General features: G+C 36.0%; 1 protein-coding gene and 1 long non-coding RNA gene across 5 annotated transcripts in view; one reads left to right on the top strand and one right to left on the bottom strand.

Moving 5' to 3' along the window:
- PTPN4 (protein tyrosine phosphatase non-receptor type 4) overlaps positions 1 to 5,009 on the top strand; it is a 160,515-nt gene extending 155,506 nt beyond the window's left edge. For all 4 annotated transcript variants that reach the window (XM_037523229.2, XM_037523228.2, XM_054699631.1 and 1 more), the window contains one exon: positions 4,526 to 5,009. In XM_037523229.2, coding sequence (XP_037379126.1) covers positions 4,526 to 4,612 — 87 coding nt within the window. In that variant the 3' untranslated portion in view covers positions 4,613 to 5,009. The remainder of the gene's footprint in view (positions 1 to 4,525) is intronic.
- Positions 4,542 to 20,626, bottom strand: LOC119255094 (uncharacterized). Its single transcript, XR_008553533.1, has 4 exons — positions 20,489 to 20,626; positions 17,025 to 17,150; positions 10,781 to 12,669; positions 4,542 to 4,969 (listed from the first exon to the last, which is right to left on the bottom strand). It is a non-coding gene; the product is annotated as an uncharacterized LOC119255094 (long non-coding RNA).
- Between the last annotated feature and the right edge of the window lie 194 nt (positions 20,627 to 20,820).

Genomic DNA, 20,820 nt, shown 5'->3' with positions numbered 1-20,820 from the left:
ATATATTTGGAGTTAATTTTGGTTTGAGATAAGCTTCCGACTTTATTCTTCTGCATGTGGTTAAGTTGTCCCAGCCCCAGTTGTTGAAAAGACTGTTAATCACCAATAACTATCTCTGGGTCCCTTATCAAAATTCAGTTGACCAAAAATCAGTAAGGGTTTATTCTGGATGCTCAGTTCTTTTCTTTTGGTGGGGTTGGGGAGGGTTGGACTGTCACAGGGATGCTTAAATAAGTCAGTGCCAAGGACGCACAGTTCTTCCATGAAAATAATAGAGGCAATCTTTGTCTGTTTCAGCCTGTACATGTATTCTTAACCCTAGTACCACATTGTCTTCATTATTGCAGCTTTATAATAAAATTTGAAATCACGAAATATGAATCTCCCAAATCTGTTCTTTTTAAAAACTATTTTGGTTATTCTGCAGTCAAATGCTCTACCCCTGAGCTATACCCCCTATTTTGGTTATTCTGAGTCCCTTGCATATCCATATGAATTTTAAAATCAATTTGTCATCGGCAAAAATAAAGCAAGATTAGATATATTACGTTGAACCTATAGTTCACTTTGGAAAGTGTCACATCTTAATGATATTCCATCTTCCAAACCATGAATATGATATAATGCCTTTTTCACTTATGTCTTCTTCAAATCCCATTGACAGTGTCTTATAGTTTTTACTATGCAAGTCTTGAGCTTCTTTTATTTCTTAAATTTTGGGGTCTTTTTGGTGCTTTTCTAAGTTTATTTTCTTTGATTTTAAGTCTATTCTTTGCTGGTATATAGATATAAAATTTACTGTTTATTAATCATGTATCTCACAACCTTGTTGAAATCATTTATTACCTAATTGTAAAAGTTTTTTGCATATGAAATTGGATTTCTTGATTATATACAAAATCATGTTATCTGCAATTAGAGATAATCTACTTCTGTCTTTTCAGTATATATCCCCCCTATTTTTTTCTTCCCCAGTTTCTTCTGTGTGCTGGCTGGAACTTCTACAATATTAAATAGAAATTGTGAAGCCTCATGTCTTTTTCCTGCTCTTAGGGGGAGGCTTTTAGTTTTTCACCAGTGTCACGTTAGCTTTTTTGTAAATACCCTTTATCAGGTTGAGGAATTTCCCTTTGTTACTCGTTTGTTCAGTATTTTCGTAGCTGTGTCAAATGCTTTTTCTGCATCTGTGGAGATGATCATGTGGTTTTTTCCTTTTATGCTATTAATGTATAGTGTATTATATTGATTGATATTTTGAATATTAAACTAACATTGCATTCCAGAGATAACTGTTTCTTGGACATGATGCTTAATTCTTTTTATTTCTAATTGCTGTCAAATACACAATGTAAAATCTGCCATCTTAACCATTTTTAAGTGTACTATTCAGTCATGTTAAGTATATTCACACTGTTGTATAACCAATTCCTGGAACTTTTTCATGTTCCAAAGTAAAATTCTACAATCATTAAAGAACAACTTTCTCTCCCAGACCTTGGCAAACACCATTTTACTTTCCATTTCTATAACCTAGACTAGTCTAGGTACCACAAATAAGTGAATCATACATACAGTACTTGCCTTTTTATGACTGACTCTAATTCACTTAACAAAATATCCTCTCTTTCTAAGGCTGAAAAGTACTTCATGTACTTATATACCACATGTTGTTTATTCTTTCATCTGTCAATGGACATCTGGATTGTTTCTACCTTTTGACTATTATGAATATGCTGCTGTGAAGATGGACATACTAATATCATTTGAGACCCTGCTTTCAGTTCTTTAAGATACATATCCAGAAGTCAGATTGCTGGATCATATCATACATAAGTAGTTTTTATTTTTAAAGTTTGTGTAAAATTCAAATGTGGTCCACATATTTTGATTGGTTTATGTGTCTTCTGAATCTTTTTAATATATAAATTTTTCCTACATCTTTTTTTCTTTGCAGTTCATTTGATGAACAAATCAGGTTGGTTGTACTACACAGTTGTTCACAGTCTGGATTTTGCTGATTGCAAAATTCCCAAGGTGGTGGTCTTTGTATTTCCTGAAAGTGGTAAATGGATCTATAGGCTTGAACAATTTAAGTGGTATTAGATTATTCTGTCAAGAGGCACATAATGTCAGATTGTCTTTCTCTTTGTGGTGTTAACCACACTTGAGTGATCAAAGCATCATTAAGTCATTGGGCTTACCAAAAAATGATATTTTATCATTCCTTATTTAACCAGCTCAAATGCTTCTTTAAAGAGAAACTTCTTATCTACTCTTTGGTGAATCAGTAGTACAGTCTATGTGGGAAAGGCAAGATAAGCTCTACTTTCCCTTTGTTCACAAGTTTTTGATATAATGAGTTGGTTCACTTTCCTTTGGTTATTGCTTTTATTTAGGTATTATTTTGTAATCATGACTTAAACATGTGATATGTCACCCATTGTAGTTATTTTTCTTAATGTAGATTTTTTTATTTTTGGTCAGTGGGAGCCTATTCATTTGGTTCTTGAGTCTTTTTGTCAAGCCCTAGTAACTTTGATAACATTCTTGTCAGTAAAGATGTTCAGACCCCAGCTTGTACATTTCTTCCCCCAAACTTAGTGTCAGTATTTCCTCCCCAAAATCCTGGTTCATTTTATTGAGAAATTGTTTTAGGGACACCTTCTTAATACTAGAGGTTTTTATTACTCTTAGGTTGGTGTTTGTCTCTAGAAATCCTCAGTTGCCAGAAAACAAACTTAGGAGTTAATAACACACTTCAGTACACACGCAAGACAAGTATTTTTACTTAACTACCTTTCATCTTCACCTCTTTTCCTCTTCAATAAGAAAGCTTGTTCTCTGTATTCCCCACAATGAAAGACTTAATATGAGTACTCATTTGTTTTATTTCACTTTATGTAACAGCAGTCTCAAAATTGTGAAACATACTGTTTCCACTAACTGTGGTTACTGGAAAGCATTTTCAATTTTTCCACTGTTATTTTTGCCTTTTGTATATATTCAATGAGAGATAGACAGTCAGATTACTACTCCAAAGTACTTTGAAACACATACTCTATGTGGTTATTCCATGAATTAGATATACACATTGATTTGTTTTTTGCTATTTTTAATTACGGAGATTTTATTTTATTTTATTTTTTTAAAGATTTATTTATTTATTTATACAAGCACTGGGTACAGTCAGAAGCGTGGGAGGGTGAGAGAATTCACCAGAGTCAGAGCCAGGAGCAGAGCAGGCAGAAGGACCGAAGTACACTGCTGAGGGGAGCAGCGGGGCTGCAGGAGAGGTCTGCGCGCCATGTGGGACCCTCCTCCTGTGGCCGGGGAGCAGCTGGGGATTGAACCAGCGCCGCAGAGGTTGCGGGCAGCTTTGCAGCCCAGCGCTCAACCGCTGCACCACTGGGGAGGCCCAATTATGGAGATTTTAAATGTTCTAATTGTAGGATCTGTTACATGATTCCAAAGTAAAATCTTTAGGAGGAAGATTATTCAATCAAGTTTTAATTTCTACTCTTCTCCTGCACTCTATTCCCCATTTCCTTTATAGGAAACTATTTTAATGATTTATCCTTCCAAAAATTTATTTATCCTTACCTTTTTTTTTGTTTTTAAATTTATTTATCCATGCATACAAGAGCTGGGGTATGATGCAGGGGATGAGAGGATTCACCAGAGGCAGAGTGGGGAACAGAATAGGCAGACTGACTGAAGTACACTGCTGAGGGGAGCAGCAGGAGAGACAGGAGAGGTCTGCTGTGCCATGTGGGTTGCTCCCTGGCTGGGGATTGAACTCATGCTGCTGTAATTACTGATAGCTTCATAGTGTTGATGCTTAACCCCTTGGTCTACCAGGGAGGCCCCCTTACCTTGTTTTTTTTTTTTTTAAAAAAAACATATATACTGAGTAAGATAACTACATCATTGTATTTCTCACCTTTCCTTTTATAAAGGTAATATGCTGTATGTACTTTTCTCTAATTCATTTTTTTAACATAATAACCGAGAATCATTCTATAATAGTCTAAAGAATTTCATTCCTTCCCCTCCTTTCCTCCCCACTAAATAGTATTCCACTGTGAGGATGTACCACACATTACTCACCTAGTCCCTTAATGATGAAAATTTGGTATATTTTCACTTCTGTTAATATAAATAACATAGCAGTGAGAAGCCTCTCATGAATATATGTTTTCATTTTTTTTTTCAATTTTTTCCTTTTGGTTGATTTCCTAGAAGTGGGTTGCTTGGTTTATAGCTAAATTAGTGTAATTTTGTTATATACTGCGCAATTCACATCATCAAGATGGCAGTATTTTACATCCCTACTAGAAAATTGTGTTTTACAAAATAAAGTATGTTACCAACTTTTTTTTTTTTGCCATTCTGTTGGTGAAAAATGAATTATCTGCATTCTTATTTTGCATTTCTTTTAGAAGCAAGTCAAGTGAGATGCTTATCACTATTTTGTTTGTTTTCTAGTTTTTCTCTTAAATTCTTTTTTTTATATTTTATTTTTCAGAGTCAATACAGATTTGTATGTGAAGCTATTTTGAAAGTTTATGAAGAAGGATTTGTTAAACCCTTAACGACATCATCAAATAAATAAGAAAGCAAAAATTCTGGAATATGTGTTGGAAAACTGCTTTCCATTTTATTCACTGTGCCATAATACTGCTTGCAGGAAATGGCTTCTCAACAACAACAACAAAAAAAAATGAAGAACTCACAAAAACTGAAAACTTCAGCACTGTTGCACTTTATGTTTAAAAAAAATGTCACTCTCAAAAATCTATAACTCATGTGTTTGAAGACTATTTCATGCTTTGCTCCGAACAAATAGTGAATAACTGAGTATGTTCAGGGTAATTTATGAAATTCTGTGGTGGTGCCATGCAGTCCCCTTCTGGTAGAATTGCCACAAACAAGGCTCAGAATTCTCATCATCTCTGTTACACACCTATATCTTGAAAGCAAAAAGAAGTAAACATCAGGAGTCAGCTCTGGTGTTTTCCAGTGATTCATGTACTTACTATGCTGATTACCAGATTTTATTTTTTAAATTTTAGCAATATCATTCTCAGTATTAGCCAATACACTGCCTATGGATGCAGCACATCTTTCCCTAAACTCCCCCTGTAGAGACCTGCTGTTCATAAGAAGAAAGGTGGAATTTGCTTTTCCCAGGAAATGCTGCAGATTGTCCATTTACCAGCATCTTATAGAAAGTATAAATATGAATCTACAAATTTTCTTGGATTTAATAATGTAACTTATATTTATCATAAGGTTGGCTTATTCCAAATCATGTGATTTCACATACTTGATGTAAAGGAATGCATGCATTGTGTCTTAACCCCTTAAGTGCCTTGAGACGTCCCTGTATGTCTAATGAAAAGGCACTCATTTTGACCCCACTAGGAGGTATGTCTGTATATTATACATTTACATTTTTATGCATTTGAATCAGTTCACTTTTTTAAAAATAACTTCTATTAAGTTAGGCAGTCAAAGAAGGGTTTGGGAAAATTTTTACCAACCCCTGCATTTTGCCATAAGTAGCAGAGACAGTTTGTGTTCTACTGAATGAGCAGTCTGCTGCTATGAAATGGTTCAGTATCTGCACATTGTTTTCCTGAGGTACAAGGGTTACAGTTGAGAAGCTCAAGTTAAGTTGCATTATTCTTCTAATTTTCATGTTATTCCTAATTTAGAAATGGCATCTAATAATGCCCATTAAAGCAAAACATTGATACTTTAAAGGTAGAGCAGTTACCTATGGTTTATTTCTACCACTAATTAGTACTCTTGAGCTTTCATTTTAGTTCAATTAGGCTTTGTTCATACTGGTTTCTTGCTTGGGATCCTTCAAATAAGGAATGAAACATTACTGACTTATTTTCAAAAGTAATCCTCAACAACTTAAATGAGGGTTTTCTTGACATTTTTATGTACAATTAAATTACTCCAGTTTATATGAACTTATTAAGTTATAAGCATGTTAATATGGAGAGTTTGAATTGTCCAGCCTGATGAGGAGGTGATTCCCTTTAAGGATGTGTGTTTTCCTCTTCAGGTTTATTTTTTTTTTAAATTTTTAAGTCTACATAATGATAGAACTTTAAAATTGCCCAGTTTCAGTACAAGTGGAAATTTGCTCATCTATTAAAATGTTATATCACACAATTATTTTATATGGATTATGGTTAAAATAGATTCATTTACTAGTGGTTTATGAATATTTCTGTACAGTCTTGATAAAATTTAGAATTGAATAGTAGATATTTTGGAATGTCATTTAATATGATGGGTAAAATGTACATTTTAAAATCTTAAGTATAATCTAAATGATATTATTTCAAATATTCAAAATTCATAATAATAAATTTTAGGAAGTTAAGTTCCTAAACACTATAGCAAAGATACCAAATAAATTATTGTATTAAAATATTTTTATTTTAAGTTTTTTTTAAAAGAGAAAAGTAAACAACCTTTATGTCAAAGAGAAGTTCTCTTAATCTATTTTGGCATTTCACAGTCAAGACAGTATAAGATAATAAATAAGTATAATTTTATTTGAACATTCCATTTTCTACTAACATAAATACAATTTAGGCTGCTATATGACATCATGATAAGTTGAAAAGTGAAAAAGTGAAACCACTTTGGGGGTCTGTATAATAACTGTCTTGGCAGTTATTTTTCACCCAAATGAAAAAAGAAAATTTGTTCCAACTGTATGTACCGAATGTGGACAAATCCACAAACTGGGTAAAAAAGTTACAGTTGTTTAGAGATAAGCATACAAATGAGATGGTTCTTTAATTTCATTTAGGTATTTGTTTACACTTCTGAGATTAACTCTAGTAATTTGTTGGCAATGAGCACTGCTGCCTTTTTAAATCATTAATGCCAGTCTTTAAATAATATATTAGATGTTAAGAATTAAATTTGAATTTATCATGTATGAATTTTTCATCTGGGAGCTACCCTGTCAGTATTTTTATGTACAGAAAAGATCCTTTTCAAAAAGGCATATTTATTAGCATCTCACATTTAAAATAAACTATCCTTAACCACTTCTTGAAATGAATATGCTAATTATGCTTCCCATTTCACTCAACAGATAAAACTATCCATTACACCTGAGAATTTTTTAACCTGCTTATCAATATAATTAGGGTTCTAGAAATAATTCTAGCTTTAATACACCAGATAGCTCAAAGATTCCAGTCATATCAATGTAATAGTGTGATTTAAAAAATGCCAAATTTCTGGTCTTTAAACTATTCTTCTCCAGCTACCTTCCCCCTTGCCCCCCAACACTCAAGAAATCAATGCTGACTTATTCTGACAAGTGGAAATAGATATTGGTAAATCAATGGAACTTTTTTTAAATGCTAAGAAATGTGAAAATCCTTCCTCTCTGATTTAGGATGGTTTTATCATACTCATTTCAAATACTTTATTGAGCATCTGATTTGTGTCAGCACTTTGTATATAGGATGAAAAGTGTTTTGGAATAGACTTTACATTTGCAAGAAAAATTGGTAGTATTTGTTTGACCAGTGTGTCCATTCAAAATAGAAGCAAACAAACATAGAATTTCCTTTGTATGGCCTGCTGTTACATGTGGAAGGGTGGAGGGGAAGGGTTGGTCATTTTGATTAAAGAAAAAAATTATAGATGAAAACTGACTGCAAAAGATCTGTTAAGCCATTAAGACGGTTGCTTGAAGGTTTCAAGTACTAACATAAATACACTGAGATACTTTTGTGAGTTTATTATATGTGTGTTACATAAAGACTAATGTTAACAAACTTGGGTAAAGGATTATTTTAATTATAGAATTGTTTATAATCTGTTCTCAGATCTGATCGGGTCTAATCAGGTATTTAAGCAAAAGTTAGCTAGCAGTACTATAACTTGAGAGCTGAAAGCAACTTCAAAGATCTTACTCCATTTCACTTTCTATTAATATAGGCAATGTGTATGAATATCATAAATTCTTGTGAATTTTAGTCCGTTTCAGCGCAAGAATTATACTCAGGCAGTGTTTTTACTTAATAATTATGAGTACCTTAGATGTTACTTAATTTAGGAAATAAGTAGCTTTTTAAAAGTGATCCTAATTAGGACCTTTGACTCCGTTTGCTAACCATGCTTCCCTAATAGGATATAAGCTTTTGTAAAGTATTTATGCTGATATACATGCAGTTTGAAAACATTCTGAAATGCAAATTAGAAGACTAATTTTTAAAAGCACTTAAAACATAGAACTAAGATTTAGAGTATATGTCCACTTATAATCAAAATATTTATGTTCTTGTGAACATGTAGTATAATTAAAGCATTACTTGTTTTATAATACTATCAGAAAGGGAAAAGGAAACAACAATTTTTAATAATGTCCTATTTAATGTCTGTGTTTGAATATTTAAGATGTTCTGATGGTAAGGTTGCCAAAGTAGTTTTGAATTCATAAAAATTATTTATACCACAATAATGTGGAATATTGTTTACATCTCTTATTTTGTAGTAATTATATTGTAGTTCAGGTAAATGTGCATTTAAGTCACTTAGAGTAAATACGTTATGGTAAATATTTGTTGGAATAAATGTCTCTTAATATTATGACAAGACAAAGATAAATTATGCCAGAGCTTGCTTTTATATAAGCTACCACATCAACAAAGTTAACTACATTATATTAACATTGCTTACTTCCTACATTTATTTCAACTGTCCAACCACAATTACTGGAATTATTTTGTGTGTGTGGTGTTTCCTCCAAGTAAAATAGTTATGTTATTAAAACCCACTGGATTATTTTTTGTCAAATATCAGAATTACTGATCTGTTGGCAAATATTTGTTAGTGTTTCAGTGTGATGATCACAATACAAATTGTAGCAAGTGTTTTATGAAATTCTTTGAGAATTGTATAGTTGCAAAGGAATTTACATAATATATGTTTTTGAGGGCTAACTGATACTAGGTAATTTCAGCAATTGTATAAAGAGCCCATGAAATTAATCCTTAAATTGTTGGGTTAAAATTGTTTTATAGTGTCTGCAACACGATTTTTTATTACATACAGACTTCATTCCTTCTTAATAGTGATTATTACCATAAGTCTTTTGATGTCAAAAACAAGCCCTATTTATCAGAAATTGACCTTTTATTTTTATAATCTTGAAGTTGTAGGTAGATCTTAGTTATTTCTGTTTCCATATCTAAATTTGCTGCTATTTATTTGTTTTTTTCTATTACAGTTTACTGTTAATTTCTGAAGTTTTGTAGTCATTTTTATTTTAATAATCCAAGCTAAATGGACACTCAGAAAAAGTATCTACTGGGGTGCAGTCTTTCAGCATTGACTTGCTATAGTTCAGCGCATAAATCAATTTCTTTTTTCAATTTATAGAGTGAATGATACTAGCAATATTGCAAGTTTAAAGACTACCAATTTAGATGGGAGTTCTGATGTTTAATTTACTGAAACCTTTTAAATTTTTCAATGCAAGGATAAAGATGATTGAAAACCTTGTTGTGCTCATAAAAATTTCAGTTCAACACTGTAGAATTTTCCTGTCTATTGTGCAAATGGTATAGAAAATATTTTTCTATTGTCTAAAGAATGAGACTGTTAACTTCTTTTACTTCATTGTTTAAAAAAGATAAAATATTTGTATGTCTTTCATGCTGTAAAGAAAATGAATGTATCTTCAAATGTTATTAGAAAATTATGACTTGATTTTAAAGATACTCTTTAAAAAAGTCAGTGAAGAATTGAAAAGAAGGGGAAAGAAATCGAAAAGGGGAAAAGAGTGTGTTCTCCACTTCATTATAAAAAATGTAGTTATAGAAGAAAAATGAATTTTTATTATAAACAAGAGTAATCATTGAAGCATATTTTAAATATGCATTTTTTCATTTTTTAAATTGAAAATTGCAAGGAAAATTGTGCATACCATTTTTAATTGTAAAGTAGTTGAATTCTTTTGGAGTATGGAAAGTTGTTTGGGTATGAGGGTAAATGTTCTGCTGTATGTGTTTACCATGAAGGAAAGTTCTCAGGCTTTGTCACTGGCAGCCACAAATGAGAACATTGTGAGAGTGTGACTTTGATGAAGCCAGAAAGCTGCCTATGGTTAACAACAGTAAATATGTGCAGAGGGTGCTGACAGATCAATGATTTTGCCTTTTTATTCTCAGTATCTTGAATAGATAAGACCACTAAGCCCAATTCTGATTTATACCAGTGGTGTCTTAAATCCTTAAGGATTTGTTCATTCAACTGAACAAAAAAACAAAACCCTATATTTAAGCCAACTTCTCTAGGCATGATTAACTTGTTCAACAGTTTCCTTCAAATGTAGTATTTATCACTCATCAAACTTACTCTGTGGGGCCTTCATCATTTTGACTCCTGCTTCCATTCCTCCAACTTTTAAAAAAATCATTTCCCTTTACAGTAGAGTCAGTAAAATCTTTATCAAGTAAATACCTTAAACAACTATAAGATGCTATCTCCTTTCACTAACTTTTGTTCCAGTTGTGGAAGGATCAGTGTCGGGCTCCCTCATGTCCAGGTGTTTCCAAAATTTAGCAGGTATTACTTGTGATAACCTTAACTAAAAAAATGCCACATTGCTAAATGAAATTATCGTAAGACCATCATGGAGACAGCCTGCTTACAATGATAGACCCCAAATAGGTGCTGATTTATGGTTTCCTCAAGTCCACTATGGTTACTATTATTGAACCCATATTACCTTTTATGAAAAGAAGCCTTTTTGTTTCTACTCTTGAATCACAGTGTTCTAGTAATTTGCCTTCCTGGACAAGAAAATTTCAGCCCAATTCTGGGTTTCTGTGGCATCTGTCTTTTTCCATCCTGCAGGGAGTTAAAATTATTCATTCTTTGTTGTAATCTGTAGTGTAGGTCAAAAATTTCAATGCTAAAATTCTTGAATTTCTAATAGTAGCACTTTATTTCATACTACTGAGTTGATACATAAAAATCTCTCCTAGGAGTTTTATAAATAGGGGGCAAAATTAATGGATTAGTATGTAGAGCCCTTTGGATTAGACCCAAGTTTAAATGCTTTAGTGATCATCTTTTGATCCTTTGATATTTTAAAAATTACTTATGTGACTTTTAGCTTTGCTTTTTTTTTTGTAATTTAGTACAATAAAAGCTACACAAATGACTGTCTTGCTGGACTGAGTTATCTCAGCTAGCTCCTACAATGTTTGGTTTACTATAAACATTTCTGCTTTGTAGTTTTGTACATTAAGAGAATATGTGGAAATCCATTTGTTTTGAGTTTGCACGTAGGGGTTAAATCAATGCACCACAAGTAATTTGAAGGGGAAATTCCTGACACTATATCCATGTCGAAGAGCAGAATTTATAAAACTAAAACCAGTTTACGTTAAACTTTTCATTTTCTATCACTAGAATGTGCTTAAAAAAATAAAAACAGTCCAATATAGTGTTTCTGCAGCACCAAGACATTACAGTTACAATCCATGTTAAAATCTTTTCAAATAAGAAAAGCTAGTCTGCATTTTCTAAAATATAGACCTAATTTTAGGACAGATAGTTTACTATGTATTCATCAATGATTATTTTATAGTTGTTTAAAAGTAATTATTTCTAGATAGTTTTAATTGGGATTTTACTTTCTCGTAACAGGTGCTATATCTAAATATGAAAGGTCAAAGTCACTTCTTTACAAACTTGTTAATTTCCTAATTAAAATATAGTTTTACAGTTCTGCTGCCATTTCAGGTTTGATTGTATACTTACAGAATTAGCCCCCTAATGTTTTAAACTAACTCTCCCCATTTCACAAAACTCTTTCCATATGGTTTGTTCCCACAATTAAGGAGGCAAAGCAGCATAGAGTTCATTTAAAATGTATAGGCTTGAATTTGGTCAACACTGGATAATTTGAAAGCATCACTATGCATTTGTCACTGCAACTTACTGTATGCTTGAAAGTCCTTGTGTGTTTGTCTTAACTACAGTGAAAAATTAGAATTACTATAATTCATGTACAAAACATCTACAAATACTAACAGCAAACAATGAAATGCTGATTTGCATTAAAACTGTGTTAGTCTAAGGAATTTATGTCGTGAAATGTTTTGTTGGCCATATTTCATTTTGATTGAGAAATAGTTGTTCAGGTACAAACGTGAAAAAAAACTAGCTGTGACTTACTTGTTCAATTGCAAAATAAAGATGAGCTTTAGTAATTTAAAGCATAGGAGTTTTGAGGATTATTTTATGAAAGTTTAAGTTTGGGCTTTTCATACAATGGTTATATTCATTCATGGGTGATCAGAAGGGACTAGGAAAATGGTTCATGGGATTTTTATTTCGAGAAGTACTATTCACATGATAAATGTACGGCACGGGGTTGGTGAGGGTAACAAAGGAACTGGAAGGGATTTAGAAGATAAAGAATGTCTGATGAGATGCTCCTCCTCCACTGTGGTCTCTACTGCATTCTTATTACCCCAGCACCAGCTCCACCACGTCTGTTCTTAATCCTAATGTAAGACCTTGCCAATCAAAATAAAGGTACTTTCTGTATGTGAAGTCAGCTTGTGCCATGTCTTCCCCAGTGCAGTCAGGCATCCCATTTTTCATCTGAAAGAAAATAATTTTCAAGAAAATATTAACATTTAGCTATTTTTACATTTAAATATAAGCAAGAAAATACATATTACATTCCTCTTCATGTATATGATAATAAAAACTGAGACAATGTAACATTGAAGAGGTGTGAAGCCTTTTTCCCATGCCCCACCCCAAAGAACAGCTCCCTCAAACCTATGGCAACCTCTGTTAAATTTCTTGTATTTTCTTGTGGTGGGTGTGGTGGTGGGGTGGGGGTTAAAGAGGGAGGGGAGTGTATGTATACACAAGTGTATACAAAAGTGTGTACATGCACATTTTGTTTATGCCAAGGGGGGTTTACAATGTATTTTGCAATTTGGTTTTTCATCTTGGAAATAATTCCATGTCAGTATATTCATATATCTCATTCTTTTCAACAACTGCCTAGTACTCCATCATGGGAATACCCTAATTTATGTCTTGATCAAAACTTATTTCCAGTTTGTACTGTATAAAGAATGCTGCAATGAACATCCCTACACATATATGTTCATTTATCACTGCAGGTATGATATAAATTTCTACCAATAGAATTGCTAGGTCCTAAGTCGTCTATATTAACATTATCTAATGTACCTGAAGAAGATACCAGTTTATGCTTCCACCAAAGCATATGGGAATGTTTCCCCATATTTTTATTAAAAATGATTGCAATGTACTAGCTCATAATAAGTGAAGTGTCTTATTTTGATATGTATTTCTTTTGTAAAGAGGTTAAGTAGATTTTCATATATTTATCAATTCCTTATTTTTTTCTCTAAATTCCATATTGATATCCCTTGCTTATTTGTTTTATTCATATGAGATTTTAGAAATTAAAGAAATTAGTCATTTGGCAGTCATATGTTGTATGTTGCAAAAATTTTTGCTTAGAGTGTTGTCTTTGACTTTGATGAATAGGGAATATATATACACATTTTGTTGATGCCAAAGGGAGTGTACAATATATTTTGCATCTTATTTTTTCATCTTGGAAATACTGCCATGTCAGCATATTCAAGTCTACCTCATTATTTTTAATCACTGCTTAGTACTTGTACTCCAAAATATAGATAAAATATAATGTCTTGACATTTTTAATACTTGTACAAGCAGTTGCATAGTCTTTTTTTTTTTTTTTTTAAAGATTTTTTATGCTACAAGAACCAGAGCACAGGCCAGAGGTGTGGAGGGTGAGAGGATCCACCAGAGACACAGCGGGGAACAGAACAGGCGGACTGACTGAAATACACGGCTGAGGGGAGCAGCGGGCAAGTCAGAAGAGGTCTGTTGTGCCATGTGGGTAGCTCCCTGGCCGTGGATCGAACTAGTGCTGCAGTGGCTGCGGATAGCTTCATAGGTTGTGTCTTAATCCCTTGTGCCACCAGGGAGGCCCTGCATAGTCTTCTTAATGACTTCTGAATTTGGGGTATCCCTGCAAAAGCTTTTTCTAATTTCCATGACATTCCATGTATGACTGAAGCTTTCTTAAAAATAATCCACTCAGGGGCCTCCCTGGTGGCGCAGCGGTTGAGCGCTGGGTTGCAAAGCTGCCCGCAGCCTCTGCAACGCCGGTTCGATCCCCCGCTGCTCCCCGGCCACCGGAGGAGGGTCCCACATGGCACGCAGACCTCTCCTGCCGCCCGCTGCTCCCCTCAGCAGTGTACTTCGGTCCTTCTGCCTGCTCTACTCCCCGCTCTGGCTCTGGTGAATTCTCTCACCCTCTGTACCCAGTGCATGTATAAACAAAACAAATAAAATAAAAAAAAAAAATGCCTCTTAAAAAAAAAATCCAACAACAATCCACTCACAGTAGACTTTCTACTCAGTAAGCTTTCTGCTCTTAATTTTTCTCTTGGTACCACTGACAGCCCTCAATTTGAGTTGTAAATTTACTAAAATCAGTTGTGTTTATTTGGTAAAGCTCTGTATGCAAATTTATCTTTCATTGGACAGGATCCTTTGATGCCCTACTGCCCCAGTCATTTTATATCTACTACCCCTTGGCAGTACTAGTTCTCTGACTATTTCAACAGGTGCAAAGGTGTCAGTATGAATTCTATCCGTACTACAACCCATCAGAAATAAAAAATGAAGAGACAAAATAACATACCACAAAATGCTAGAAAAGGAAAAAAAAAAAAAAAACTGAGAGGAGTTTCAATCTTGCAGAACTCTGGAATATGCTTGAAGAGAAGTTCAAGGTAATCATTATAATAATGCTTATGGAACTAAAAAAACACACACAAAACAACCCTACAAAAAACAGAAGCTCAGAATAACACTAAGAGAATGGGGGCCTCCCGGATGGTGCAGGGGTTAGGGTCTCAGCGCTATCAAATTACAGTCTGTCACTGCAGCACTAGTTCAATTCCCAGCCAGGGAGCTAACCAACATGGCGCAGCGGTCCTCTTCTGTCTCACCTGCTGCTCCCCTCAGCAGTGTATTTCAGTAAATCCACCTGTTCTGCTCCCTGCTCTGTCGCTAGTAAATTCTCTCACCCTCTGCACCTCTGGCCTACACCCCAGTACTTGTATGCATAAATAAATAAATCTTAAAAAAAAAAAAAAGACTAAGAAAATATGAGGCAGTTCCAACTAAAAGTAAGGGAACTGAGGAATACTATAACTACATTAAAAAATGCACCTGAGGGCCTCAATAGCAGACAATGCCAGCTATGGAGAGAATGAGCTTGTACAATGGAGAAAATCAGAAGTATAATGTCAACGAACACAGAATAACATAGAGGAAAGTAAAATTGTGCAAGAACCCTTGGGACAACCTGAGAGAAGTAATATGTATTGCGGGAATTCCAGAAAGACAAAGGCATTGAAAACTTATGTAGAGAAATAATCGCTGAGAATCATCTCAACTTGAAAGATGAACTGGACACTGATCCAAGAGGCCCAAAGAGTTCCAAATAAAATAATAGTGTACACACACTAAGACCTACCACTGCATACCATTTTTTTGTAAATGCACATGGAATATTTTCAAGACTAGACCATATATTGGGACATAAGTCACTTGTCAATAAAACCAAAATCAAAACTTAGACAGTACTCTCTCTGACTATAATGCCATAAAATTAAAAATCAACTATGAGGGGGGAAAAAAAAAACAGGAGAAATTATGACTACCTGGAGACTAAAGAATTCGCTCCTTAATAGCTACTGGATGAAAGAGGAACTTTTTTAAAAATTAAAAATTATCGTGGAGCTAATGGAAATGAAGATACAAGCCACTGGGGTCTATGGGATGCAGCAAAATATGGTCTTAAGAGGGAAGAAAATTGTAACATAGGCCCAAATTAAGAAGCAAGAAAAACCCCAACCAACCAACCTAATGCTACACATACAGTGACTTGGAAAAGAGGAACAAACAAGAACTAAGTTAATAAAGGAAGGAAACAGTAAAAAATAAGAACAGAAATAAAAGAGATCAAAAAGACTGTGAAAGATTAATAAAACCACAAGTTGGTTCTTTAAGAAGATAAACAAAATATAGAGAAAGCTTTAGTTAGGCTAACAAAGAGAACAATTATAAACAAAATCACAAATGAGGAGAGAAATTACCATAGATAGCATACATACAAAAAAGTCATAAAAAATTACTATGATCAACTATATGCCAATAAATTTGATTACCTTGAAGAAATGGGTGAATTTCTAAATCACTATAGTCTACCAAGATTTACCTAGGAAGAAACAGATTAATTGAACAATTCAAGGGCCTCCCTGGTGGCTAAAGGGGTTAAGCACTGCACTATGAAGCAATCCGCAGCCTCTGTAGCACGAGTTTGATCCCCAGACGGCCAGGGAGCAACCCACATGGCGCAGCAGACCTCTCCTGTCACACCCGCTGCTCCACTCAGCAGTGTATTTCGTCTGTCTGTTCTGTTCCCCATTCTGGCTCTGGTGAATTCTCTCACCATCCTGCGCTTCTGACTGAACCCCGGTTCTTGTATAAATAAAAAAATAAATCTTTAAAAAAAAAATCTTAAAAAAAAGATTAATTGAACAATTCAGTCACAATCACTGATAGTCAAACAATAAAAAAAAATCTTCCCCTAGAATATAAAAATACAATTTATTATTTAATGAAAAAAAAATTAAAAAAAAAAAAAAAAAAAAAAGATGAAGCAGATGTGTCAGCCTTAGTATTAATGGGGATCTTCACAGCAATCTGACATGGGCGTGACTCTTTCAGTCCAGGCTGTGAATGAACATTCAGAGCCTTTGGTGAAAACACCCTCGGATCTCACCGGTGGGTTGAAAAAGCCTCAAGTGTCCCTAGGTCCTCGCTCCTGGGCTGAGGAGCAGGTGCCAGTGGGCCACCACCCTTACCTGAGGGCCTGGCCTCTATGACGTAGCCCGTGGTAGGTGCCCGGCCGGCGTTGCCCTCTGTCCACTGCAGGGTCAGTTCAGAGGCAGATTTGGTGACCAGGACATCTCTAGGGGAGCCTGGAGAACCTGGAGAAAAAAAAAAAAAAAAATCTTCCCCTAAACAAAAGTCTAGGACCAGATGGCTTTACAAAAGAGTTTTATCAAGCCTTTAAAGAAGCACTAATGCTGATCTTGCTCAAATTATTTAAAAAAAAATACAGATGGAGGGAATGCTCAACTTAATATATTTTATGATTCCAGTACTACCCTAATACCAAAACCAAATAAAGGTAGCTCAAGAAAATAAAATCATAGACCAATATCCCTGATGAACACTGACTGTAACATCTTCAACAAAATACTGTTAAGTCAGATTCAACAGTGTATCGTGAGAATTATATACCATGATACAGTGAGATTTATCCCAGGGATGCAAGAATGGTTTAATATATGTAGATCAATGTAATACATCACATCAATAAAAGTAAATATAAATACCATAATATCAATAAATGCAAAGAAAGCTTTTGATAAGATTCAGCCCCCATTTGTAATAAAAACTCTCAGGAAGATGGGAATAGAAGGAATCTATTTCACTATAATAAAGGCCATATATCACAAACCAACAATCAATATAATATTATGAAAACGAGAAATCTTTCCCCTTACAATCAGGAGCAAGATGAAGATGCTCATTGTTACGACTTCTGGTTAACTTAGTATTAGAGATTTTGGCCAGAGTTGCTACATAAAAACAAAATAAAGGGAATCCAAGTGGGAAAAGAAGTGAAACTATCACTATTTATAGACAATATAATATTCTATATAGAAAATTCTAAAGACACCACCAAAAAATTACTAGAAGCAATAGAGAAACAGAGCAAAGTGACAAATTCAGCATAAAAAATCTGTAGCTTTTTTATACATGATTAACAAGAAACAAAAGAAATTAAGACAATAACTCCATTTATAATTGCTTCAAAAAGAATTAAATACCTCAGAATTAATCTATTGAGGTCAAGGACCTAGAGGAGAACTACAAGGTTTTATTAAAGGACTCACACAGTGACATGAGGAGAAGGAAGGTTATCCCACACTTAGGGATTGGGAGAATCAATGCAATCAAATTTACTGTCCTGCCTAAAATGACATATCAGTCTAACACAATAGCCATCAAAGCACCAGCAATGTTTTTCAAAGAAACTGAACAAAAATTCATCAAATTTTACATGGAGTCACTAAGTAATCCTGAGAAAAAAAGGAGATAAATGGTAGTATAATGTTACCTAACTCCGAACTTTAGTATGAAGCAGCAGTATTAAAAACAACATGGTGGGCCTCCCCGGTGGCGCAGCGGTTGAGCGCTGGGTTGCGAAGCTGCACGCAGCCTCTGCAGCGCTGGTTCGATCCCCGGCTGCTCCCCAGCCACCAGAGGACGGTCCCACATGGCACAAGGACCTCTCCTGCCGCCCGCTGCTCCCCTCAGCAGTGTGCTTCGGTCCTTCTGCCTGCTCTGCTCCCCGCTCTGGCTCTGGTGAATTCTCTCACCCTCCCGCGCTTCTGACTGTACCCAGTGCATGTATAAACAAAACAAACAAACAAACCAACAAATAAATAAATAAAACATGCCTCTAAAAAAACAACAACAACAACAACAACATGGTATTGGCTGAAAATAGTTACATAAGTCAATGGAATAAAATTTGAAGTTCAAAAATAAATTCATGTAGATATCGGTACCTAACCCATGATAAAGCAGCTATAACCATACAGCAGGGAAAGGACAATCTCTTTTATAAACGGTGCTGAGAAAATTGGAAAGCCACACATAAAAGAATGAAGTTGGGTTGCTCTTTAACTTCACTGAAAAAATAAACTGCAAGTTGATTAAATATTTAGATATAAGACCTACAATAAATAAAATATATAGAAGAAAATATTGGCAATAAATTTCATGATGATTGTGCTTGCTTTGGCAGCACATATATTAAAATAAATTTCATGACTATCAGTGATAAAGATGTTTTTAGAGACTCCACCCCTATTGGCATTATCAATGCCAATCAACTCAATGCCCTATTGGCATTATGTGAAGATCAAAAGCTTTTACACAGCAAAAGAAAACAGAAAAAACTGAAAAGATATTCTATTGAATGCGAGAAAATATTCACATTAACATGTAACTGATAAGGGATTAATATCCAAGATATATTAAAAACACACACTTGAACAATTAAAAAACCCAGTTAAATAATGGGCAGCAGGTATGAACAGACAATTCACTGAAGAGGATAAACAGAAGGCCAACAGAAATATGAGAAAATGTTGATCATCACTTCCAATAAGAGATGCAGATTAAAAGCACAATGCGATACCATTTCACACCCGTAGGAATAGAACATATTAAAAAGAACTCTGAAAACAAGTGCTGGAGAGGATGCAGACAAAGAGGAAGCTCATTAATACAGTTGGTGAGAATGTAAACAGATTCAAACATGATGGAAAGGACTTTAGTTTCATCTTAAGATACCAAAAATGGAAATACTGTATGACCCAACAATCCCACTCCAGGGTATCTATTTAAATATAAAGCCATCAATGCAAAAAAAAAAAAAAAAAAAAAAAACCTATTCATAGCAGCATTATTTGTAATAGGTGGGAGGCTTCTATTGCCTAAATGTCCACTAGTAGACAAATGGCTCAAGATGTGGGTATCCACACTTGGAATGCAATTCAGCCATAAGATAATACGTAGCCATTTTCAGCAAAATGGAGAGTTTGAGGGCCTCCCGGTGGCGGCGCAGCGGGATGAGCGCAGCGCTGTGAGGCTGTCCGCAGCCTCTGCTGCGCCGGTTCGATCCCCGGCCGACCAGGGAGATACCCCCATGGCGCGCAGACCTCTCCTGCCGCCCGCTGCTCCCCTGAGCAGTGTCTTCAGTCCGTCTGCCTGCTCTGCTCCCCGCTCTGGCTCTGGTGAATCCTCTCACTCCCCGCGCCTCTGGCCTGCACCTCAGTTCTTGTGTAAATAAACATAAATAAATCATTTTTTTAAAAAGGGGGGCTTGAGAGCATTACGTTCAGTCAAGCAGGCCCAAACGGCGACCCCGCACACCGGGCCCGTACACAGGCCGGCGGCGTGACCGCGTGAGGCGCTCACAAAACTAACGGGCGCGAATTAACACCCGGGGCGGAGGGTGAGAGGGTGAGAGGGCGGGAGGGGGCGGGGGGGGGGGGGGTAGAGGGACGTGGGCGGGAGAAGAAACGGCCGGGGCCTGTGTCGGACGAGTTGCTCCCCGGCGACGGAGCGCGCCTCCCTCCCCGCCTCCCTCCCCGCCTCCCCCGAGGCCAGCCCGGCTGCCGCACACACGCCCCGGCCGTCGCGCTCGCCGCCCCGTCCTCCCGCGGAGTCTCCTCGCGACGCTCACCGCGCGAGGGACGGGCTTGGAGCTTTCCTCCCCGCGAGAACGCGGTTCCCTCGACGCCGGCGGTGAACGCTCGCAGAACGCGCTAAAGCCCGGCGCGCACGGATGAACGACCCGGGCGGCCCCGGCGCCGAGCCCCGCGGCGGGTCGTCCGCGGGCGCGCGCTCCTGGGCGGCCGGTCCGCGAGCCGGGCCCGGCCGCGCCCCCTTAAAGCCGCAGCGGACGCCCGGCCGCTGAGCTCGGGCTCCGGGTCGGGCCCGCCCGGCATGGCCGATTTAACCCTCGTCTCGCCTAGCCGCGTGATTTCCGGGGCGGTGCCATCGCCTGTTTAAGGG

This window comes from Talpa occidentalis, unplaced genomic scaffold (genome assembly GCF_014898055.3).
Source record: "Talpa occidentalis isolate TD23 unplaced genomic scaffold, MPIMG_talOcc4v2.1 talOcc4.3, whole genome shotgun sequence".
In the NCBI taxonomy this organism is placed as follows: Eukaryota; Metazoa; Chordata; class Mammalia; order Eulipotyphla; family Talpidae; genus Talpa; species Talpa occidentalis.
Note: the sequence above shows the minus strand (reverse complement) of the source record. Positions and strands in the feature narration are given on the sequence as shown.